Source organism: Falco peregrinus, chromosome 9 (genome assembly GCF_023634155.1).
Source record: "Falco peregrinus isolate bFalPer1 chromosome 9, bFalPer1.pri, whole genome shotgun sequence".
Classification (NCBI taxonomy): Eukaryota; Metazoa; Chordata; class Aves; order Falconiformes; family Falconidae; genus Falco; species Falco peregrinus.
The window spans coordinates 27119322-27145711 of record NC_073729.1 but is presented as its reverse complement, the minus strand read 5'-3'; the positions used below and the strand labels follow the sequence as shown (position 1 = coordinate 27145711).

The 26390-nt window shown below is 41.9% G+C and overlaps 1 protein-coding gene across 2 annotated transcripts in view; it reads left to right on the top strand.

The window, feature by feature from the left end:
- The window catches only part of PHACTR3 (phosphatase and actin regulator 3), a 114061-nt gene that overhangs the window by 64188 nt on the left and 23483 nt on the right, over positions 1 to 26390 (top strand). Inside the window, exons 4-8 of one of the 2 annotated variants that reach the window (XM_013304346.3) lie at positions 2361 to 2543; positions 7811 to 8014; positions 12291 to 12555; positions 13537 to 13784; positions 20186 to 20339. In XM_013304346.3, coding sequence (XP_013159800.2) covers positions 2361 to 2543; positions 7811 to 8014; positions 12291 to 12555; positions 13537 to 13784; positions 20186 to 20339 — 1054 coding nt within the window. The remainder of the gene's footprint in view (positions 1 to 2360; positions 2544 to 7810; positions 8015 to 12290; positions 12556 to 13536; positions 13785 to 20185; positions 20340 to 26390) is intronic. The other variant, XM_027795899.2, reaches the window with a different exon arrangement.

Sequence of the window (26390 nt, the reverse complement as noted above, 5' to 3'; positions counted from 1 at the left end):
AGTAAATCCTAAAATCCCGCTATTTCATCTGGCTCTACTCCACTTCCAGGGACCTGATTCCTGCTTACTTTCATAAATAGCCCAAACTTGGGATGATGCTGTAGTCTAAGAAACCTCCAGATCTGCTTCATGCATTTACATAGCTGTGTCACACTTCAGTTCTGCAGCACAAGGTCTGTCAAGCAGCATTTTGAACTGGACTGTTTGGCTCAGAGCAAACCACAACGCTAGCGCAGAATCTGCATCAATGTGCAAGCAGCCCTGGGTGAAACTGTACCATCCTTGCCTTGGTGATGAGTCATCCTAACAGGTTATGTCACCCTGTCTCCTCACACAACCCAAACCCCAGCTGTCCAGACACACTGTGCAGTTGCACAGCCTGGGCCCCTTCTGTCCTTCTCTCCTTTCCAGCTCTGCTCACAGAGGGCAAATGCCAACCTGCCCTTGAAAGCTCCTGAACATGAAATACAGCTTCACTCATGGAAACCAACCTGCACTCTGTAAGAGGTCACAGGGTGCAGCATCTGCCATACAGTGGGATTCTTTCCCAATAAAATTACAGCCCTACTTCTGATTACTTTGCAATACTCAAGACTGCTGCTTTCCTTAGTATTGGACCTAAGGTCTGTGCTTTCTCCTGCCCTGGATGATCTCTAAAATAGTGTTGGGACCCACTACCAATCAAAGCAGTACATCCACTATGATCAAAGTACAAGCTGATCATTTCTGATCAGGAACATCACTGTTTTAAGTCTCAGGTGCTCCTCAACAGAAATCCTTCAACAGGGTTGTCTTCTGCTTTGTCATTATTTCATTAGTCATTACACTTTCCATCGGCTGGGATCTGAAGGAACTCATGTCTCTGAGTGCAGTTGCATTGTGGCACAGCTGTCAGCAGCTTGCCTTTCCGAAGGATGTGAGGAACGTGCAAAGCAGAATTACCTTGAAAACATTTAGGGAGCTTCCCCTGATATTTCTCCCCATTGTGAGCACAAAACTTATCAGATGTACCTGTACTTACAGCACTGAGAGATAAGGGCTGCCAGTCAAATAATGAAGGCAGCTGTTAATACACTGATGATTATGTATAGGCTGCCTTCACAATGAGCTGAAATGTAGGCAATGAACTTTTTCTCCCTCCCCTTCCCGGTATCATAGCAACTGTGCTACTGCAAGGGCTATTTTAAGAACAGTAACTTTTCACCAAACGTGATTATGAGGCAGACTGAGTGAGCTCAGCGTACAAAAATACTGCATCCCTTCTGCAGCATCTCTGGGCCAAAATCTGATACCCTTACCCAAAAGCACAATAAATTATCTGCAGATTGTCCCAATAGTATTACAAAGGAGTAGTTTGTGAATCTGTGAATGCTAGCTATTTTAAATCAACGTTCAAGAAACTTGTCATGATATCATTGCAAGAAAACATAGCCCTGTCAGGAGCTTCCAGAAAGGAGTGTCTAGGGCTGAGAAATACAACTTAGGAGGTCAGGGGTGGACAGCAGACATGTCCATCGGTATGGAGCACTGGCTAGAGCAGGAAGGAATTGCTTGCTTTGGTTTGCAACAGTGATGTAGGTCTTGTAAATTCTGAGAGAGTTGTGAAGTAAAAAGACAGTTTGTATTCCGAGGACTCTTGCCTGAATAGGAGAATACTAGAAAAGCTTCAGTCATCAAAATGCATACAGCTGCAGGGATCACTGGCACAAAAATCTTTCAGAGTAAGCAAAGGGAGCAGTTTCTAGGTCTGCATGAAGAGGGATTTGAATTTCTGATCAGCTCAGTCACACAGGACATGCTTTTCAAAGCTGAGTAACTAAAACTATGCTCAAAACCTACAGTTTGGTAGGGAATATTAGCAGCCTTGTCTTCGGTAGGGCTCCGTCATTACTGCTGGGGCAGCTGGAGAGCAGCGTGGTGGACATGGAGCCTGACAACTCAGACACATCAGACTAACCTGCGAATGCGCTGCACCATGAGCTATGTTCGTGCAAGGGATCGCCTTCTCCCAGAGCCCTCCGATTTCCCATGCTTGTGCTCATCTTCTGCACAGCAGGTGCTTCCAGAGGACAGTGGCCTTTCTGTGCGTGCACAATGCCATTTGCCTAGGCTGCTCATGCCCACAGGAAAAGGTGCCCTGCTGAGAAAACTGGGTGGATATTAGTATCCAGATGGGCTGGTTTCCACAAGTTTTGCATTACAGATGCTTAACACTGTTAGAGATCGGATGCTGCTCTAAGACAAATCTCAGTCCCCTGAGCACTAGCAGCTTTGAGGATCACTCTTCTCCAGAGGACAGCAGGGAGTTTCAGCTTTCACTGCTCATGGTTTAGTTAAGATTAAATGGTTTGGTGTTTTAGGTACCGAAGGCAAAGCCAACACTGGTGACGATGCCACGAGAGCAACGCAGAGTGACCCTCCAGCTCCTGTGTGCCAGGCCCTTGCCTCGGAAGAGGTGCAGCAAGACAGTACAACAGCAGCCACAACAAACATGACCTCGTTTGGTGAGGAGCTGCATTTGGATGAGCTGAAAGAAGATACAGGTATTGGATATAAAATGTTTTCAAAAAACTGTAAAGTGTTACAAAAATATTTCTGCTAAGCTGCTTTATGAAGGGTCAAACATGTCAGTGCAAAGGGCAGAGCACTTTGTTCAGCCCATCCCATACTAGGTTAGCAGTCAGTACTTAAAAACTGATTTTTGAGACTGCTACCAAACCGAGGGACCGCACAAAGCTTGGCTTAATGGGATTAGCTGGATTATGAGACGATCCAGTCTTGGCATGGTGCCCCTTGGTATTAGCAGTGACTGCTGTGAAGACGACACAAGCTTCTCTTAAAAGCATTTCTTAAACTTTTGTGCCAAGCCTGAGATTGTTTGTCCTGGCTTGGGAGAACAATGTCAATACACAACCCACACTGTCTGTATCATCACCCTGTCTACAACATTCTGCAAATACAAGTGAAGTTCAATACCAGGAGCACAGATAAGCTAAACCAAGCTCCTTTCATGCAACTGTGCTCCGCAGAGCTCATCTGTGACAGCAGCTCCTTGGGACCAGGGCAGCCAGGCACAACCCTGGAGGGTTTCTATTCACTTCCTGGCAACCAAGAAATGCAAAGTTGCAGAGATAATGCTTTATCCTAGCTTGTGAGGACTGCCATGTAGTGATTACAGATCTTCCTCCCCCCTGGTCAATCTTTACACCTCCTCCATCTGCCCTGGTTGCCTTTTGTTCTCCATCGCACCTTGCTTCCTCTGGGGTCCCAGCCCCTTGCCATTTTCACCAAGCCCACCCCTACCTGCTGTTGTTTGCTGAACAATGCTGCCTGTTTATGCCCTCAACTTGCTTCAGAATGCTGCCCTCAGCAGCTCAGAGTGCAAATCATTCTCTGAAGCCTTTTCCATTTATTTACTTTATCCTTTCCCACTTCCTTTTCCTCCTGTCCTTTCCATCCCCATGACTCATACAATTTTGTTCCCTTTTGCTATTTTGCTTTTACATAATATTGCTCTTCTGGCCCATTTGTAGCTCCACTCCACTCTTAATTGCTTTGACAACAGAAACTCCCCAAAAGTATCTCTCCTCACGTTTGCTCATCACAAAGATTTTTTTGTAAGCTTAATAACACCTTTTCATCACCCACCACCTTCTTCAACTACATGTGTTATCCCATCAGGAAATATCCCAAAGCACTGTTGGCTTCTAAAGAGTTATCCTTTCTTTTTTGTCTCTTAAAATACAGACAAAATAGAGAGTTGGATATAGGCAACCTCTCTTAATACATGCCCTTGATGCTCTTTTCCTTTCTCTTCAAACTCTGTCCTTTATGGCTGTGTTTGGTTTTGTTATCACCCTAAAAATTAACTGAGGCAAAACCCATTCATCTCCCTGTTCTTAGAATAATCAGATCAAGATCTTGACTAGAATCTTTCAGGTCTTTTTTTCACTCTTTTCTGAAGCATTTTATTCCGTATCGCTAAGGAAACTTCTCTCTGAACTTCTAATCCTTATCACTGGGACAAGCTATACTGGAAAGATGACACTAATCATGTATCATGTAGTTAACCTTATGGCTCTGCAAAACCTAGTACTATGATTTAAAATTTACCTTACACTGTGTTCAAAATTGTGTATTGAGGCTTTCAAAATCATCCCCGTTTCTTATGTATTTTTCTCTAACCCTTCTTCTTTTTGTTGTCTCCCTGGCACAACCTTTCCTCTCCTGTATTTCTTTTCCTCCACTTTTTGAGGTGTCATTTTTCTACGTTCCAAAAGACAACACTGGGATTACCTTTTCCTGTCTCCCTGGTCTGTGAGATTCCACTCCTATTTGTTGGAAATCTTATCTCTTTCATTGGTGGCCTCTGGATTTTAAAATAATTATTGTTGATCTAGTCTTTATGTGATGATTTATCCCTATCTCTGTATTCTAGCATTCCTGTCTCTAGCGAGTCCACTTTAAGGAATTAATTGGGTGGGATAGTTCTTTAAAATTGTCAGACTGTATTGCTAAGTTTATTATAATGTTGAATTATAACACTTGTCCTTGGGCTCAAATCCAGGCCCAGTGCAGTAAGGTGCCCTTCCACAAATTCATATGAATATTTGACGAGCTAGAAACAAAATGAATATATCTGCTTTATACTCAATACGGCATATTTCATCCCAAGGATGTAGGAGGAAGGTCAGGAAGGGGAAGAAGAGGAAACAAAAGGAAATATTTGTCGACCTCATGTTTGGTTAATACACAGAAAAGAGTAGCCTAGGCAGAAAGAGGGCAGTTTTTCCCACCTAACCTAGCCAGTGGGCTTGGGGGCAGTCTCAAAAGCAGGATTTCTACCTAGTTGTGAGATGGCATTTTTACAAGTGGCACTCCATGAATAATTAGCTACTCTGGCAAGGAGTCTAGCGCTGAGCACTTGGAATATTTTCAGCAGGATAGTATTCACTCTGTGGTATGAAATCTGTTAATAGGTTTGTGTACTCAAGACTCAGATCAGCCTTCAGCCCGAGTCAAACATGTGCTGTTGTTACCATAAACAACCACAGAAAAAACCAGAAGCAAACTGTTCTTTGCAGGGAACGTAAAATGGACATTCGTTAGACAAGAGTGCACAATGCCAGTTTGTTTTCCTCATACCACTCTCAGAACAGGATGGAGTTCAGAAACAAAAAGATCTGTCTGACTGAGGCTGTGTGATTTGGATCCACCTCCTCTACAGGAAAAGTCCCTCTATGGCTGCTCCTCTGCATCCACGCCAAACGGCACTTCATGTCACAAGGAGGTCCACTGATTTCAGTGAAGCTACTCCCAGAAGAAAGTATCAATCCACTCAGGGGAATGCACTCAAATCTGATTAATTTTCCTATCACGTTACTAACATCTACTGGAGCTCTTAATCTTTCTGTAATGCAACCCATTAGTGACTTTATTTTTCTCTTCCACATTTTGTCTTCTATGCAGTAGGCACAAAAAAATACAAAGTGATGTCAGCCTGGAACAAAGGATTTCCATAGAAGTATATTTAAAATAAAATTATTTCCTTCTATAATTCAGGCAAATATTACATATGGCATCTTTCCTATCAGCCCAAATTTCACAACACTTTTTGTTAACAATGCATATTTATTCTACTTTCCTGTCTTTTTTGAATAATAAATACTAATTCCTCTTCTTCTAGGCATACTCATTAATCTGTTTGTCAACAAATTAAATGCTATTATCTTGCCAGTGCTATTGTTTCCAACTGCCTAAGTACTCTGGTGCCTCCCCATGCACTCTGAACATGAGGATGCTGAATGTTCATTAATACAGAGAGTTTGTATTCCAAACAACATAAAGCTGAGCCAAAAGATTTGTGACGTGGCAGCTGGGGGTGCCCACTGCTAGGAGTTTTATTAAGAGATGCCCTAGAATGGTTTGGAGGGAAAGGTTTAGACAATCCAGAGTGCCAGAAGGAGCAGGATTTGTCATTTATCCAGCCCAAGCAGTTTGAACATCTCTCATGCTTTGCTCTGGTGAGACCCCATCTGCAGGACTGTGTCCAGCTCTGGAGTCCTTTAGCACAGGAAAGATGTGGACCTGTTGGAGTGGGTCCACAGGAGGCCACAAAAATTATCAGAGGGCTAGAACACCTCTCCTATAAAGAAAGGCTGAGAGACTTGGTGTCACCCAGTGTGGAGAAGAGAAAGGTCTGGGGGAGACATTATTGCAGCCTTTCAGTACTTAAAGGGGGCTGATAAGAAAGATGGGGACAGGCTTTCTTGCAGGGTCTGTTGCAATAGGACAAAGAGTAATGGTTTTAAACTGAAAGAGGGTAGATTTAGACTAGAGATAAGGAAGAAATTTTTTACAATGTGGGTGGTGAAACACTGGAACAGGTTGCCCAGACAGGTTTTAGATGGCCCATCCCTGGAAACATTCAAGAGCAGTTTGGGTTGGGCTCTGAGCCACCTGGTCTACTTGAAGATCTCCCTGCTTATTGCATGGGGATTTGGACTAGATGACCTTTAAGGGTCCTTTCTAACCCAAACCATTCTAAGATTCTATGCTGAGGAGAGACTTACTGATCTTCCCATTTGGATGAGTGCTTCACTTGCCAGGGTAGGAAAAATAACCCTCCTGGCTACTACTGAGCCTATAGTGGCTGGAAATGTAGTTTGGAGAGAGCCTGGCCATAGCTGGGGTCCTGGATCAGTCTCAGCCTCAAGCCCCTTTGTGGGTCCTCACATGATCTCAAAGGTCTTTTCCAACCTATCATTCCACAAATGATTCTATGTGCCAAGGCAGAGTTCAGGACATGTAACAGGGTGTGAGAGTCAAACAGTGAGGCACTGTGCAAGTTCAAGCACTGCCAGAGTCAGCTGGTATCTGAGCAGGTTTCAAGGATGTTAATTTTGGACTGTAATTCCACCTATGGCCTGCTTTAGCTTCAGGCCTTTCTGGATCTATTCCCCTGTGTCCTCACGACAGCCAGGTCAATTTGATGAACTGCTCAGTGATTCAGCCTGCACTAACTTGAACAGCCAAGTGCTTTTGCTATCTTTCATGAGACAATGCTGAAATGAGCACTGCTTCACCATCTCAAACTAAGGCTTTGGTGACTGAAGTTTTTCTGAAGTACTTCACCGATTCTCTGTTCCACATTAGCTGCTGAGATCCAACAGCAAATCTTTTTTATGGCAGGCTTTTCCTGGTTATCAACTTTAACCTCAGGAAAGACTCAACAGTTCTGGAGTCAGATACAGCAGGAAAAAACTTGGGATGCAAATTGAAGTCATGTATTAAATAAGATAAAAACTAAATTGCAAAAATAAATGTGCAACAAGCAATTGGAAAGTCAACTTTCATGTAATACTACCAGTTGATAATCTGTGCCCTTTGGCTGTGTGTTCCTAGCACAGAAGAGTACTCAGTTCCTAGCACAGAAGAGTATTCACTCAGTAACTGTGCCATGACAGCTGCATGCTGTAAGAAAATTCATTGCAGTTCTCAAAAGTTGCTTTGCCTTGCTGTCTTCATTATTAAAAAAAAAAGTGAGCTAAAAAGGCTTTAGGGAAGTAAGGGATGCTCAGCAGTTTTCTCAGGAACATCAAAACTAACATTTCTATAATAACCGCATACATTTTATTCTTCACCTGCCTTGGCTGGTTGGCTATTTCACATAATAACGGTTTTCACTGTGGAAAAGTGCTTCTAGCTGTGTGCCATGTGTTCCTTTTTTCTGAATGTTCCTGGCATTGTCCCCTGGCCTATCATTATTATTAACTTCATGTTCCATTAATTTTACTTATCTTCCTACTAGCCAAGAAACCTTCAGCACCCACAGAAGAATTAGAAGATGCCAGCCTGTCAGCATCTGAAGACAGTCCACAAGCCTTACTTGTATCTGAATCCGCAGATTCCCCCCAGAAACAGACAGAAAGAAACCCAGCACAGCTTCCCAGCCCTCCGTTGCTCCCAGTGCCACCACCTAAGGCAATCTCCAAAATCACAAAGAACGTAACAGGTCAGTGATTACTGGTCAGTTAAAGACTTTCCCATCCCTTATGCATTGTTTGCCTACACAGGACAGTATGTAATTCCCTGCCCCCCCCCGCCCCCCGCCCCCCATCTTTTATTAAGCCTATTGCCACAAACCGCTTTGAATCAAGCCAGTTATACTGAGTGAACAGAATGCTAATGATTTCAATGAACTGAGCGGTCTGGTTGCCTGATAACAACACACTGATATTTGTACTTCACATATTTATCTGAATCACTTGGGGGATTATTTGTTGTGAGTCTATTACACTAAACACATGTAAAACAAATGAAACCAACAGCAAACATCTGCTGAATCAGATGCTCATATTGATATGCCATAAAAGATAAGGAAGATTTAAACATTTTCATTACCTAGACTCCTACTGGATAACAGTACAACATCCAAAATCAAGTTCAAGTCAATAGGTTCTGTAGAGGTTTCTGTCTGAAGGGTTTGCAGGGTATCACAGAACACACAAGTGATACACCTGGCTCCCACAAAACAATCCTCTGTGCCAGACTTCATTGAACGTTTCAAAAGCAATTCCTCTGGACCTGATTTTCTAAAGTATTGCCAATGTTGTTACATTTTCCAACATGCTGGCACTTCAGAAAAGGTGTTAAAATGAATATGATTTTAGTTTGTTCCAATTTTTGGCCCCCCTACATATGGTAAAAGCAGTTAAAAGGGTTTTATTGCAAATTGGAATCAAGTACTGTCATCTAAATGTCAGACCTGTTGGATATTTAGACTTTTATTTGACAGCCATTATCTCAGCCCTGATTTGCATCCATACTCATCTACTGGCACAATGAATAGGGTTTTCCAAGTCAACAAAGTATCAGAGGGGCACTGCCATTTGACCACTGGGGTTCACAGAAAGTATTGAGGTTTTCAGTCTTTTTGAGGAAAACTGCAAGTATTTGTTTCCCATGGAAAACATCCATATTTTGTCCATACTTAAAAGTTGTAAGAGTTTAAGTGGGACCTGGATTCAAAATGGTATCATAATGTTCCTTGGGAGCTGCTGATCAAATTGCTCCAACATTCTGTGCTATGGGACAGGCTCTAGCCTGCCCCTCCCACCATGCAAAACAACAGGCATAACCAGGGCGCCCCTTTGACAACTGATGAGAAGGCCATGCTCTCCAAGAGACATAGGCTATTTGGAAAACCTGACCCATACAGAGGGTAATGAGGTTTTACAGTCCCACCAGGCACCTCACAGCATTTTGAGTTGAGATATATACTGTGTCAGCAAAGTATTTCCTGTAACATCTAAGATATTATGAGTTTTGGTATTTCATTCTCATCTAAATTTTCCACAGAGAACAACTCTTAGTTTTCTCAATGAACCCAGTAACTATAGATCCTTTTTCAATAGTGATTATACATGTGTTTATTTTTGTGTGGATGTGGAGACAGTGGCAAGTTAAGACTAAACAAATACTGTCAATGAGTGAAAGGGAATACAAATGTATAGGGAGAGAGAAAGAGCGATTATGAAAGAAAAGCAAGATGAAGAGGTTGAAAAGCTCTTTTGTGTTTAGCTTTTTTTCCCCTTAGCAATGTTAGAGATACTGTTAGTAGATGAGTGAGGAATAAGCCAAGCACCAATTAATCACAGAGAGAAAGGGAACAGGGCAAGGTGCCAAGACATCACTTTGCAAGATTATTCACTGAATAGCTGTCTTTAGGACAAATAAGGTGTGATCTAAGGAAACTCTCAACTCTTAATAATGGCTTAAGCTGCAATGAGGACAAAATTGGTCCTTGACCTGTTCCAGGAACAAGCAGGTATAAATATAAAACAAAGTCTCCTCCCTTCCTGCTTTAGGGTTGAGCTGAACCCAGGGTTCTTGCTCTGAGAAAACATGGACACCCTCTCTCACTGTGCAGTGGTAGAAAGTGACTTAAGAGGTTTTTAGTTTTTCAACCCCTCAGGCCATGAGTCAATGGGCAATGACTGATCATAAATGTCCTTTGTGCATCTCCACAGCAGTGCATAATCAAAATCCCCTTGAGTGCTGAAAAAACATCTTCGCTTAGCAGAGGTTGGCTGTCTCCTGGCTGCAGCAACCATCCTGATCAGTGCAGAAGGAGCTTTGGGGTGGAAAGGTGTCTCATTGCCAAGACATTGCACATTGGGCACCTAGACACTTGAAGAAATGCCCTTGTGCTTTCATACATTTCAGGTTTTAAATAGGGAAACTTCTGGACTAGCTTGACCCCTGTCTCCTGAATGCATAGGCAGATCACCAGGCTGGAGCACTTTTCCTATGAAGACAGGCTGAGAGAATGGGGATTCTTCAGCCTGCAGAAGAGAAGCCTCTGGGGAGGCTACAAAGCAGCCTGCCGGTACCTAAAGGGGGACTACAATAAGCTGAAGAAGGGCTTTTTTACAAGGAGGGTAGATTGAGATGAGGTATTAGGAAGAAATTCTATACTGTGAGGGTGGCAAGGCACTGGAACAGGTTGCTCAGAGAAGTGGTGGATGCCCCGTCCCTGGAAGTGTTAAGGTCAGGTCGGATGGAGCTTTGAGCAACCAGATCTGGTGGAAGGTGTCCCTGCCCACGGCTGGGGGATTGGAACTAGCTGTTCTTCAAGGTCCCTTCCAACCCAAACCATTCTATGATTCTATGAATGAATCTCTGGCCGTTGGTTAGAGTTCTGAGTTGGAGGGAGAGAAATGTGCAAAAATTTCTTCTAAAAATGAAAAAATGTTAGACCTTTCTTAGAATAAGAGAGATTTTATTGTGGATGCAACTTCCTTCAGTGAAGGATGCTTTATTTCTTACCTCAAAAATGTGAAAAAGAGACCAGGCTTAGCGTTGCCACTCTCAAATTTTTGATGTTTGAGTTTGCTCATAGTTACAGGAGCTCTTCTTCCTACTTGTGCTCTTGCTGTTGCCCTCAGTAATTCTGCTCTCCAACCTCGAGAAGCCAAGCTCTGTTTGCAGCACTACCCTTACGCAGTTGTACCAGATTTCCAGCAGTGAACTTAAGAAAAGGCATATAGTTGGTAACCATTATGCAGGATTCTGGGTCTGAGAGGAAATATTTAACAACTGAAGTTAATATTCAAACCTACTTTTGTTGTCTCCAGTTTTCTAGTAAATTACCCTGCTAATAGGAACCAAGTCCTTTTTCCATGGGTATTTCAGGATAATCCTGGCCTGAGCAGAAGCTTTTCTCTGCTATGAACTGAAGGATTTATCTCAAAAGTAAGTGAAAAAAGTGAAAATGATCTGTGAAAACAAGTTTGTACAAAAGCTGTACAAGCTGTGTCAGTTTAAATTCCTATTTAAAACACTAGGTGGCAACAAGAGGAAAGAAATACTCTTTTGTGTGACAAACTCCCATTGCCTTTCTATACTCAGACCGAGCTATTGGTGTAAAAGCCATACGCCAGAGGCTTGGGATGGAGATACACGGGAAAGGGGAAAGGAGAAGAGACCTGCAGAACAGAAAAACTAATCAGCATCTTTCTCAGGCCAGATGTTCTTAAAAGTATGAAACTACCAAATTTAAAGCCAGGGAAATGTCTACTGTGATTTGGGCTCAGGTGCTAGAAAAATGTATATATCAAAGTCTAATTTCTAAAAAAATGCTTATATTGCATAAAAATACATGAATCTGGGGGTAAAATAAGTTTAGATTGCCCCGTCCTTCTTTTTTCTTCTTAGTGCTCAATACCACATCTTTCATTTGGATTTCATTTGGCAAGTTTTGTTATGCAAACATTAGCCCTGTATTAGAATTATTTTGGCATTTCCTCAACTGGCATACGAAAGACAGAGGTCTAAGCTGTGCAGAAATTACAGAGGAGCAGATAACAGAAATCGGTACATTTTGTCCTGACTGAGAAACACAGTGCATAAATTTTAATACAGTCTGCCAAAGTCCAGCACAGAAAGTGCTAGATTGGAAAGCCACCACAGTACAAGCCATTGGTGGTTACAAGGAACAATACTGGCAACCAAAAATACATTGGTGGGCTGGAAAAAGCGAACGTGATACTGTGGGAAAGAGGGGAAATGGGACAGGCATCTATTTTGCTAGCTCAGAGATCTGGGTCTATGTAGTAGTATGCGTGTTTTGAATTCAGATAGTTACTCAGCTTAACCAGTTACCTCCTAGCAAGAACAAAACATCACCATTTTCCTCTGTTCAACACAACAAATTAATTTAGTGCAGAATCTGTGTGCAAAAAAATAAGAAGGATTACACAACTTCTTATGCTCTTGTTTTTTGACAGCAGGAAGTGAAATCGATGACCCAGCCATGAAATCGCCTCCTTCTACTATTCTGAAGAATTACGTCATTGTTGGTTCCTCGCAAATCTCAGGACAAGCTGCCCTCTTCCATCCCTCTGGCCAGAAAAGTTCAGATACCCATGTCAGAGGACAGGTAACACCACCAACTGGTTCCCCTCACCTGGCTGCCGTCCACCTGCCTTTACCTCCCAGCAGAGTCATTGAAGAACTCCACAGGGCTCTGGCCACCAAACACCGGCAGGACAGGTACCTACAACTTCTTGGCTATATGGGTGCATGAGGAGAGTTATTCCACTAAATCATTTTTCTTGGTGCATGCTTCTGGCCTGTTAGCATTTTATTTAGTCCTACAGCTTGTGTTTGCCTTCCTCTTGATGTCACTACTTTGAACATCAATCTCTGGTTAAAGTGCTTAATTTGGCAGTTAATTCAAAATATGTTCTTCCTTTATAAGGAGGCTACTGTAACATGGAAATAGGTTTTCAAACAGGTAGAATCATTTGATAGCCTTTGAACTATTGGAAAAGAAGGTCTCCCCACAAGATACCAGATTAAAGTAGCTAAGGCATATATCCTGCTCTATCTGTACTCTACATATGAAAATGTTGCTATTGCAGTATATGTCTCTTGGCTTATACATGAGCATATACGGTATCCACTTTTAATACAAATGCTTGTGTAGGAGTACATTGGGTACTTTGTCTGGTTTTCATTATAAGCCCTCCTGTGTATTAGAGGAGGACAGAGATAACCTTTTCCATCATAGAGCTTTGGAGTTAAGTTGGTAACATTTCTTAATTCTATAACAGTTATTGTCATGGGGAATAGATTAATACAATATTATTTCCAGGCCCTGTTAAACCTTTGTCATGATTGTAAAATATCAGAACGGTAATATTTTATGCCATGTATGTTTTATATTAGAAGGACGTGCTGCGTGGGTTTTTTTAATCAGTACAGTGTAACATGTGGCTGGATATTAAAGAAATAAATTAGTCACCACCCTTCTGTACCTTATTTTTATGAAAGAGATAGGAAAGTAGATCTGTGTTAGCTGTTCTCAACACAGTCTTGAGAATGCCATCTTGCTTTGTCCCATGTTGATCTCTCTACCTTAGCCTTTACAAGCTACAAGACATTCTGCTCACTCTCATATAATGATAAGTCCTACTTGTAGCAACAGAACAGTCTTTTGTAAAAACTGGGCTGTACATCTTCTATCCACAGCTTCCATGGAAGAGAAAGCAAAGGTTCTCCAAAAAAAAGAGTAGATGTCCGTCCATCCAGAACATCTAGCATTGAGCGCAACAAAGAAAAAGAGAACTCACTGAGTTACAGCAGTGATTCAGAAAATAAGCGGAACTCAGTTAAAGAGTCGGATGAGAACAAAGAAAATATGATCATGAACTCAGAGCTCAAGGAAGACACTGTTTTTTATCAGGATGAGGAAGTTTTGAATGACTCTGTTATTTCTGGTAAGGAAAGTCACTTATTATATTATAAAGATATGATATCGTAGCCTAATGGAATGCTCTAAACAAGGCAGCATGCAGCAGAAAATACTGAGCAGTATAAATTCCTCTATTGCCACATCAACTTTTTGCAAGGAATCCTGGTGAAAAGCTGAAGTTAAATTTGAGTCATAGTGACTGTGAACATGTTTGTCTTGGTAAGTACTTGGTAGGTACTGCATGCTATGACGATGTTTAGAGTTACATAAGTCAATATACCTGTATGCTTTACCCTTTTAGGTACTTATGTACCCTTTATACCACTATATATATGAATGACAGGACTTGCAGACACATCTCACTGTCAGCAGAGAAAGCTTTCTGCACACCCAGCACCAATACTATGGACTGTTATTCCAGGGCAGTGATGGTACAGTGAAAAGTGAAAGAGACCAACGAATCTAGGAAGGACAAACGTCCAGAGAAAATATCTTAAAGAAGAAAGTTGCTTTCCATTTGGTCAATTTTACCCTTTCTTGAGACATATGGGGATTGCATTGTATAAGCCTGAGCAATTATTTTATAGTAGGCAAAATAATTGTCTCATGTTAGAAAAATTATTTTTCATTCAAGTTTTTAATGTTTTCCATGTTAGCAAGACAAGGATTCAATCTGAAATGAATCCTTCAACCTCTTCACCAATGCATTCAAAGAAGGCAGGCAGAAAAAAATTCATCAAAAAATAATTGTGATAACAGATCAAGGATGAATTTTAAAAGGTGTCTATTAGTATAAGCCAGCAGACACGACACGTGAGTTCTGCTAAGACACCTAGTAGCAGAATAGACTACTGTTATAAAGCAAAAGATCATTTTATTTAAAGATGCTGAAGATCACTGTGGACCGCCTTGTCCTTGCAGGTTGTAAATATGCATTTACAAACCCCCCTAATTTCTTGTCCAGTTCTGGTGGCTTGCTCAGCTGGTGTTTAAGTTCAGGCACATTTTATAGGCACGCCAAAAATCCAGGCCATGCGAGTTTCAGCTGTTTGATGTCTAAGGAGGCTGCCATGGACAGGTACCTGGCAAGCTGCTTCACACCTGGACTTCTGTGGTTTGAGTGGTACAGCCTCAGCTCCCGAGGAGACAACAGCTTTGGGGATGTGACTGCTGCCCATTTACTCAGCACAAGCTGGGACATAAGCAAAGCATTTCTGGTCTTGACACTGCGTGGCACTGCTTGTGCCAGCATTCATTCAAATGCATCCATTTACATTTCAGAGAGGAAGGAGAGATGCAGTAGTGACAGGGAAACCACCAGAATAATTCCCTGAGAAGCTCCAGACTCTTTCTAGTTTAAAAAATCTGGGCTGGTTGGCAAGTCAGGAGGTAAAACTATCCATTAATCCAAAGTTGTTTTACAATTAGTGTACTGCCTTAGTACCTCACCAACTTTGCCATTGCACATGCAGGACAGTGTGCATCAGCGCAACAGCCCTGAGGAGATAGGTACAGGTCACAGATAACTCTGGAAAAAGTGAGGAACTGTACCCTGGCTTTCCATTAGCACCCTACTCAATAAATAATCTTCAAAACCTCTAAAAACACAAGGCAAACCAGTATTGTACACAAGCTTAAAAAAATAATGTAACTAGCATGTAGTCCACAGCTGATTCCACAAGCAAGGTCTTTCCATCAGCACACAGTATTAGAATTTGTCATTTGCTTGATAGAAAGAACAGAAAACATAGGAAATTAAATGTCAAGATTCAACTGAATTAAAATAGGAACTTTTGTCAGGAACCTGCAGACCAAGCATGAAAAAGGTATGAATTTTCAAAGCATTTATTGTTGACCTAGGTGAGTTGCCATAAATCATGAAACAAGTCACAGCCAAGATCCTGCTTGAGATAGCTTGGTCATGGGGCTGACCAGCACTGAACATGCCATATTGACCAGGAAAAATAACCCTTAGGAAGAAAATAATTAAACAAGGGTATTTGCAGGTTCACTTTCTACTGAGATAATGATCAGGAAGAATTTGCCTCAGGGTGCTGAAAAAGGATGTGGGCAAAACTAGTTTGGGGATTTATTTCCTCTTTGTTCTCTGGTTTTGTTTTACTCATTTGTTTATTAACTCTGAAACATCAGATACAGGTTTTTGCAGCAGGTGGAATAACAGAACTGGCCACCAGTGGGCAGGTCAAGATGAAAACAGGTAGATTACCCAGGTTTCCTGGCATGTCTTCCTGAAGGGGGTAACATCATCTCTGTCTTTTCACTTTGTCAGGCAGGTATTTTTTTCCCCCAGGAATCAACCCAATTGATCAGGAATGTGGAATGGCTCCTTAGGCTAGTAGGTCAGCATAATACCAACCTCTTACATTTTTATTTGGTGAAATACCCTGAAGATTAATCGGTACCCAGCATATACAGACCACAGGAGTGGCTATAGCACAAGCCTTTTAGAAATCCAGACATCTGGATGAAGTGAGCACAGCTTATTCTGAGTGGGTTACATGCTCTCTATGTCTCTAATGCAACAGCAGGATTTGGGCTAAAGTTGAGATTTTTCAGATATGATTTCTGTTTTTAATTTCACTAAGTAGTAGACTTTTTCTGAGTGTGCAGCAGAGTAGCCTGGGAGGAGTCAAGGCCTTGAAAAGAAGCTTCATTTTACTTTGTTTCAAGCAAAATATTGCATTATTCCATCTCACTTTGTAATACAAGCCTCTAGGGCATACACTGAGCTAGCTTAAGCCAATGTCTCCACATCTGCTTCAAAACCTCACCTCTTGCAAAAAGGTCCAGTCTTCGAACTGCAGAGCATCTGTTTCAGCTGGCCTTTAATGAGATGAGGACAGCAGAAAATAAGCCTTGACCTCATCTGAGCAAATAAGCACTGTGATTCTAAGCCTTGCCCTCCCACAATTCAAAGATCAGGTGAAGTATGGTATGACAAGTAGTTTTATAATAGGCTGAAGGGAGTGGGGATAGCAGTGCATGCTTATACCTTAGCTGTCACCAATGAATGGGAGAATAATCTTTTAGGGTGCATTGCCAAAAGAAGGGTTTGCTACACAGGTAGAGCTCCCTTGTTTCCTTCTAAGCAGTTCTGAACAGAGACATATGCATGTGCTGTGGAGTGTATACATATATTGCTTTCAGTGCACCCAAGATGCACTGAACTGCCTGCAAATGCACTTACACAGATGGCCAGCACATGGGCGGTGTGTCTGTCATGTTCTGGAGACACTGGGCTTAATGTGCGTGTGCAGTCTCTCCGCAGCAATCTCCTGACATGACCAAATTCCTCTTACCTCCTGTTTAAAATTTCCAGGTGAAAATGAGAACATGTTCAGGGATACCCAGGAGTCTGCTAGCCTCAAATGTGCTTCAGATTGTTTCCAGGAGGAATTCTGTGGGTTCCTGTGCTGTATGGCTCAAGTACTGCAAACGCCCAGTCTGCACCCACTCCCAGTGTGGGGAAGCTTGAAAAACCTCAACCAGTCCCAAGTCTGTGGCTTCATGAGCCAAATGTTTTTGATGGAGTCATATATTCAGTTAGCAGAAAGCTCTGTGTGACATCAGCCAAATCATTTAACTTCTTTGCCCATCTGTTAAATGTATACCTACCACTTCACAGAGGACTGTGTGGTTTAATTTAATTAATGTTTGCAACAGACTTTGAAAGCATTAGGAGGAAGGTGCTAAATAAGGGCACAGCTTTTAGACACTAAGTAGGGTTTTGAGCTAATTATGGTTCCTAAAAAGTTTCATTTTAGACCACTGCAACTATCAAGAGACTTGTCTCTGCTCACACAGGGAGATCTAACTACTCTCTGCCCCAGTCTTCCCAAAATGTATGCATGGATGTGGTAGTGACTCCTCCCCTCAACATAAAGAAATTCAAGATCAGTACTGATAATAATAATAATGTAGGTCCACATATCCCTAGCAAATAAAACCCCAAAGTTTGGGGATGAGAATCTATTAAGGGTTTAGAATCTTGCCAACCTCCAGAGCATCCTTTAAAAAATAGACTAATCCTATCTCAAATGCCAAACAAAAATACCAATTAAATGTCATTTTCTTTAAAAATGAGGTGACCTTTTCTAGAAAAGGTGAAACATAAAATTAAACCCCCCAAACTTTAAAGTAAAAAGGAACTAAACCAAAATAACCTCCTATTACACACCATGTTCCCAAGATGAAGCAAATATAAAGATTTAACTGTAGTTCCTGTGTACCCTGACAATACTCGGAACCCCACCTGACTGGTGCTACTCTGCAATGGTGATTTTTGGACTCTGCTGAAGCCCTGGACTGGACACCAGAAAAGCCAGTACAACACAGTAGAGATGTGCAAGGATCTGGTGTAAATTTACTTGCTGTTGTGGTTTAGCCCCAGCCAGTTAAGTACCACGCAGCCACTCACTCACTCCCCCCTCACACAGGGGGCTGGGGAGGAGAATCAGAAAGGAATGTAAAACTCGAGGGTTGAGATAGGAACAGTTTAATTATTGAGACAAAATAAAAAAAAATAGAGCAATAATAATAATATTTATGACAATAACAGTTAAAATGAAAAGGAGGGAGAAGGGGAGAGGAGTGAAATCCAAAGGGAAGGGAGAACAGAAAACAAGTGATGCCCAATACAGTTGCTCAACACCTGCTGACTGATGCTCAGCAGTCCCCAAGCAGCGATCCACAGACACCAGCCAGACCCCCTCCCCGCCCAGTTTATATACCGAGGATGATGTCCCATGGTATGGAATACCCTTTTGGCTAGTTCAGGTGAGCTGTCCTGGCTGTGTCCCCTCCCAGTTTCTTGTGCCCCTCCAGGCCTCCCACCAGCACGGCCTGAGAAACCGAAAAGTCCCCGACCCAGTACAAACACCAACCAGCAACAACTGAAAACATCAGCGTGTTATCAACACTGTTCCCACACCAAATCCAAAACACAGCACTGCATTAGCCACCAAGAAGAAAATTAACGCTATCCCAGCTGAAACCAGGAGACTTGCTTACAACCTACCTGTGACATGACTGCTGGAAGGCTGCAGTCCTACCAGTATGACTCAGCAGCTCACTGGTTTAAATAGCACTTCTCTGTTCTTTCCCCCCCCATCACAAGAAAGCTGCCCCTCATAAAATATGGACATCACCTCAGACTTTCAGTCTGCATTTGAAAATAAAGATGGCTTTCTAATTTACAGCCATTTTATTGCGTACCTTTCCAAACACATGGCAAAATGGTTTTGTAAGCTCAGGAGTCCAATTTTCATTTGTTTAGCCTGATGAAGTCTAAAGAGTTACACCAGAGATAGAGGAACACCTAAGCTCAAACACAGTTCCCTCCAGTAAGAATGAAAGGATGTTTCTAATGTCATCGGAGGGGCAGCATCAAGGACTCAGCATCCAGCACACTGAAGAGCTGTATACTCCTACTCAAAACAGTCACTTCATGTTCTCCTAAGAACTGTTCTTTTGTAATGGCAATGTTTTAGGTTGCGTGGTTTGATGGAAAACATGTGTTACCATGTTTTTAAAATAAGCACGACAGGTCATGCAATCACAGTACGTATTTGTGCCTCTTCATGCCCAAATGCCCAACTAAATTGACTGCATTCTGCAGGTCATCATAAAACCTGGCCTTTTCTTTTATGCCTTGTAGTATTTGCCCCTGCTCTCTTCAGAGGGAAAGGCTGAATGTCAACAGTATAGTATTGATTGCTAAATGAAATTCTGTTACGACTCACTGTCACGCTGGACAGAATGTAAACATACAGAATGGCTTACAATCAGTGTTTGTTACACACGGTGTCTGATAACAATTCTGATTTTCTAATGCCAGAAAACCAGAATGACATTTACTATATGTATGTGCATGTGTGTGCGTGCATATAGGCACACATTCCAAGCAACAACTTCGATTGCTTCAGTTACCATTACCTATTCCTCATTATACCTAGTGACTCGGAGAGGAATGTGTGCATGTCCTGGCCACTCCTGACACTGAGCAATCCAGTCCTTCTGCAAAGGAACCACTACATGGTTCAGGAAAGGAGGATTGCTCTGGACTACAGGGATGCTCAGAAGACTGAAGCAAGATGCACAGCCTTTGACTTCTAAACTAGTGATGTGAATGTGTCAGCTGCAAGTAATTTTCACCCGAGAGCACTGCTTCCTTATAATGGATAACAAAGATAACAGAAGAATATGATCCTTTGCCATTTGGAAGCAGTTTTGTGTCAAAGCCCTGCATAACTGTAGTGCTACTTACTTATATTAACGTGTACAACTGCTCATTGCACGTTAACATACAGATCACTGTCAGCCTGTGGGTTTCCTGCTCTTCATATGTTCATGTTTCATCTCCAGGAGCTGTCTTTCTAATAGCTTTCCTCTCAATGCATATCCCAGGTACTTTGCCAAGAAAATGCAAGAAAGAACTGCTGGCAGTAAAACTACGAAACAGACCAAGTAAGCAGGAGCTGGAAGACAGGAATATTTTCCCAAGGAGGACAGATGAGGAAAGACAGGAAATCCGGCAGCAAATTGAAATGAAACTCTCAAAGTAAGTCTACCTAAGAACAGGGAGGAACCTCCCTTTATGATGGAGCGTCCTCTCAGTACTATCAGATGAGACACTGTCACCCACCAAGTTAATTTCCTGCACTGAATCATACACAAACTAATAGAGCACATTTTTAGCTGTCAATCAGCCATACGAAAAAAAAATCTTAACTCCCAGTTCAGTCAGGATTCCCTTGATTTCATTAGAAAACAAGAGAGATGTCAATGTGGGAGACAAAATTCTGCCAAATGTACCTGCAGCTCCACTGATGTAAACAAGTTTTAGAGGTCCTCCAGAAAGGATAATAAATAAAATTTATTATCCTAAAAATAATAATATAATTATTTATTAACCAGATTTTGCTTTGTCAGCAATAACTGAATTTGAGGATAAAGGCAATTGTTATAGCTGCATATATGCATTGGTGGCTTTCAGGAAGAAGCAGCTTCAGCAGCATTGCCCTCCCATGGGTGAGGTGTTTGTGTTAAGTTCAGCAGCAGGGATGGTCTGGTTTTCATCAGTAACCAGGGCAACAGGGTAGAGCTATGAGACAAATAGCATTACTGTGGCATGTAGCCTAAAGCAAAGATTTAAGGTAACTGAGAGACTCAGACTGCACCATTTGGTTTTTGTGTGTGTTTTTTTAGGAGCTACATTTGGCTATCTGCAAACATGAATATTTTAGATGAGACAAAGTGGATTGTTAAATAATCTGTGCTGCGCCTGCCCACACTGGGACAGTGAGCACTGCTCACCACCAAAATGCTTGGAATCAAATTGAGAAACATGAATTGAAGTTCATTTTCAAGGCTTATTAAATATTAAATATCTCAAGCCTCTCCTGAAAGAAACATTTATCGATATTTAGGCTAGCTCATTCATGTATGTGCATTTGATTAAACTCTACCTCAGGGGACAGGGAAAGAGAAGCATACATGGATCAGAGCACCAGCCCTAATGGCCCAGAGTTTATGCAGGAGAACATCACTGTCATCACCACACTTGCTTTCAGCTAAGAAACAAGCTGCTGAGTGAACACAGATGAGATTTGGGGTGCACTTCATGAATCCCTGCAACACTGGAGATAATCACCTTCCTCCAGTATCAGTGATTGCCATTTATTCTTTGTAGCATGGTAGCACTTCACACCTAAAGAACAGTGCATTGTGCCAGTGACTGCACAAGACAGCGCAGATGACAGTCCTTGTCACAAAAAATATGTACATCCCATAGAAGTAGAAAATATCCCATTACAATTTACATTAAGTTCAAAAAATTACAGACAGAGCAAATCACAGATGTGCAACATTAATACCCATCATCTTAGGAAGGAACATTTCTATGCAACTGTCATGGACCTTGACATTGATCATCTTGACCTTGTGTATTCACTTCAGGGAAATATTTCAAGCTGCACTCCAATATAGTTAATTCCAGTATTTCAGCCTGTCAATTGCTCGTGAAACATCTTTATAGGTCAGGAACCTAATTTCATGGCTCTAAAATACACAAAAATGGTTTCCACCCCACTGCATCCCTAAAACCAAATTCAACCATCACAGAGTATTCACTGAGTGAGATTATCTCATATCCAGCCACCCTCACATTGCTGAAATGCCTAGAAGGTCACACCTCTTTTCAATATAGCCTGACTTATTATTTCTTAGTGTGAAAGATCTAACAGAATTGCAGCTTCAGGTGGTCTAACTACAGGTTTTATCCCTTTCTTTTAATTTACCATTTAGCTTGCTTAATAATGAGCCTAATGAATTATTTTAAAGGAGGCATACCTAAAATCAAGTGTCAGTACAAGGATTTAAAAAGAAAACTGCTGTGCTGGTGAAGACAAGGGCTAGTCATTACTAGAAGCCAGGAAATGTACTGTCTATTGGTAATTTCAGTGAAGGAAGCCTCCGTACAGTCTGCTGTGGTCTTACAGAGCAATCTGTGGTGCAGGCCATTAGTCGCATTGGTAATGCCTAGAGGATGGCTAAAAGCCATCTTTGTTCCAAGTGCTGGAAGACAGGCTTTCATTTAGGCTCCTTCCTCCTGGAACGTGGAAGATTCAGTGCATTTCAGGGAACAGACGGTGCAGAGATTGCTGGAATAGCCAGGAATGGCAAAACAGATTGGAAGCAGTCTCCCACACAACTTCCAGCGCATGTGTGCCCTGGCAGAGCTCAGCTCTTAACTCATCCACTAGAATAGAACATAACCGTGCAAACAAGCTCAGGTGGTGCATGCATGCAGGAAAATATTTACACCAGGAAAAGCAAGTATGAGTCAAAAAAACCCCCACCCAATCCCAAAGTAAAAACAGGCACTGGTAAAGGCAGAGTCAAACCCCTAGAGATAGCCCTCCAGAGTTTCTGACTAGGACTGACTAGGTCTCGCCCCACAAAACCCACACCACCCCAGAGTCCCCACTCAGAGCATAACCTGGCAGTATCATGGAAATGTAATCACTCCGAGATGAGTGAAATTCTTGGATGAGATTCTGAGGTCTTTAAATTCATTTTACTGTTGTGCAGCATATTCTTTTTGTGACAACTTGAAAGTTTATCACTACGGAATGTACTTCTCAGTGTTCAGGTGTGAAGTACTGAAAAGAAAATGGGATCCAATGTTTGTTCTCTGTATGATTTTGCCACTACCTATGCAGGTAAGAGCATGCTGCTGCACTAGTAACACTTTGATAAAAGCAATGGGACTTGCTGGCTCAGTTATGAACCCACACCTACCATCAGGCTATAGACCTGCACTTTAGCACAAAAGAATAATGTACAGGCAGATTAGTGAGTAGTTATTCAATGGCTGTCTGCATAAGAATAGCAGGTAAGCAGGCAGTTGTTTTCAAGTGTCAATATTTTTCAGCACATTTGTAGGGATTTGGAAGTCTACAGCTGTCTAGCAAATTGCCTTAGTCCCACAACTATCGTAACTTAGCTCTGCACTCTGGAGGGAAAGCTGCGCTGACATATAATGTGCAAAATATACTGAATAATAGGGTCTATGTAACTTCAAAAATGGTAGACGAAAGAATAATATTTTTTTAAAACCACTGTATTTTTTAAATTGTTTTAGTTGTAATACATTTCTAACAGCAGTTACGAACCTGCTGAGAAAATCGACTCTGCTATCATGCTGATGAGTGTTTATGCAGTCAAAGCTAAAACCCCTATTTTTCTTCACTTTCCTACTCATTCCATCTCAAAAGAGAGACTGAGGAATTCTGTTATACCTTTTGGGCCACTACTTTTACAGCAGTGCTAGTCCACTGATTTCAGATTTATTACTGACTGACAGCAGCACAAGTACAGATTCAAGTATTCGTTTATGTGCATTACTGCATTTGGAAAGTGTTTTTCCCGTATTTCATGCTCCCAGCCAATTTAGTCTACCACTTGTTGCCGTGGAAACATGCACTTCTCCCTCCTCCTCCATCCAAAATGGCAATATTCCATTTTCCTCAGATTTCCCTTTCCAGCAGTGCTTCTCTTACTAATTCATCCATCCCCAGTGCCCCGGGCCATGTTGTGCACTTGCAATATTCTATTTTGCATTAGGCAACAGGGCTCCCAACAGGTCTTGGTTCCCATTATTATGTGTTCAGAGTGCAGATAATAAGCCCTCAATGGAATTCACTGAATTGAGAGCTCTTTGTGTCAAGAGGCAGAAAAGACATTTGCAAGTACGATTATTTGCAATAACTGCTTTCTGCCTTACAGACTTACTTTGTTCTAGAAGGGGTTTAAGCTGAAACATGGGGGAGTAAAGTAGCTGCTAGACTGAAAGAGTGACGCAGGAAAAGGTTGTTTAATTAAATTCGATATCTGACTGTTTAAAAAGTTAATGTTTGAACTGCCTGGGTGGCTGGTGCTTCTCAAGTATGTATAACCACAGTTAAAGATGCTCCATTATTACTTAATGTTTCAATGAAAACATGTATTCCCGGAAAATATTATACTTTTAATTTTCACTTCATTTTCTGTATCACCTCCCTGGATATTTGCATAAGTAGACGTGATGCATTAAGCGGCACTTAAAAGATTACAGAGACAGGAATTCAGATACAGAAATGTAGGCATCAAAGGAGTCGGGCAGGAAGAATCATGGTTTTGTGGACACAGAGCAGAACCAAAACTCAAGAACCTAAAGCTGATCTTTACCATATTGAAAATCTTGGCATGGGTAAGCAGATCATGCTGGGGCAAGGTTTCCTGGCAATGTAAAGTGAAAAGGAGGTATCTTTATTCAGTACTTTACCACATCTGGAAATCTGCAGTTGTAGTGCTGCCCTGAGGTTCTTGGAAAGGCATTTTCAAGTTGACTTGCCCAGAAACTGCAGACTAGCTAAATGCACACCCAAATTAGACCCTGGTTTGTACCTCAACCTCATGTAACAGAGCGTGAAGTTCACAGTGCTGCTGAAGACCGAATACTAAGAAAACAGCACTTCAGATTCGCCACCTAAAAGCATAAAGCATGACAGTTCAACACACAGCAATCACAAAGGAAAATTTTACCTATTGACAGAACAAAAGCTGTGCCCTGTTTCCCAAGAATGGCACATCCAGTGGCACTTCCTGACAGAAATGTCTCAGGGCAGCTTTGCTCGCTGAAAAGGCATCAGCCCTCCAAACTGAGAGGTTCAGTGGAAAACTGGGTTTAATCCACAGAACCTTGGGGAACATTTTATTTGATATTAACCAAAGAGGGGGGGACAGGACACCAGACAGACACGGGATGACAAACTACTGATACCCCTAATGCAGAAATTAACTACATACTGAACTGGGCCCAGTTTAGAAAGCAGCCTAAATTCACCTGGAGATTATTGAGGGGTATTGATGAAGCTCTGTGTTCAGACTCTGACTCACTGAACTAGAAATCAGGGAACTGCCCTGATTTCAGAAGGCTGGGAAGACTTGACACAGATTTATTCCAGAGACAGAAAGGCAAGGGCAAGCCCAAAGAAAGGATCAGCTGTCACCGCTAATTAGCTGTGTACAATTTAATGCATTTCATTCTTATTTGGCAGGAATTATCCAGGTAACCTTGTCACTGATGCTAAAAATAACCCCAGTGAGTGCAGCATGGGCGTCTGTGAAAGCCTTAGCTCCTCACATGAGATGGGAGCTATATATAGAACCACAATTTAATTCTGTGGGTGTATGTGTAAGCCGAGGGAGTCTCCCGTTCTCCTCACTCTGTACTAGACAGCAAGACAAGATGCTGGCAGCAGGGACCAGCTGGGGGGTTGCTGTTGGGGATTTGCATGTGGCTGCAGTATTTTATTAACAGCTTGCATAGTGTCCAAGTGCTTTTTAAACCAAACCTGGTGCTGTGCAAGGATTTGGGATTTTTTTAATGTTTTGTCCCTTTTCCATTATGGGCTTAGCTTTTCAGGCTTCAGAAAAGAAAAAGGGGGGGGGGTGTGTGGTGCGGGATGTTGGAAGAATAGGGGAGGTGCAAAGTGATAACTGAGATTTTTTGGAGTCACCTCCAGGATTTAGATGTCTGGATCCCATAGGCATTAATATTCCCTATGCTCTTCCTTGGTGTCAGAAAGTGACACACAGTTGGAAATCCTGTTTTGTACCCAGTGGCAGACAGCACTGTCCTTACAGTCAAGGGGACTGAGGTTTAGTGTCTGCTACCAGGGTTATTCTGAGACATTATTCAAGGATAAAAATCAGAAGGAAAGGGAGAAAGCTCAAGTTTTGTCAATGTCTCCAAGCAATAAGTCAGTTTAGCCTCCTGTTTACAGGGCTTTTTAGGTCCAAGATAGCTGCAGTGTGCCTCAAAAACACATCTTATGAGAGGTTCAAGTACATCTGTACATGTCATACCTTTACTCTGTCCCTTTCTTTTAAGGACTGAAGAGCTCCTGAGAAAGGTACCCTTTGCTCCCTTTCAGGTCTTACACTAGCAAAAATAGAACAAGCTTCACTAACATGAATCCTTGGCTAGCAAGTAACAAACCTAACTGCCTTGAGTGTGCAATCACAAAAGGACACTCTGGACAGAAGCTCTTTAACCAGAGGTGCT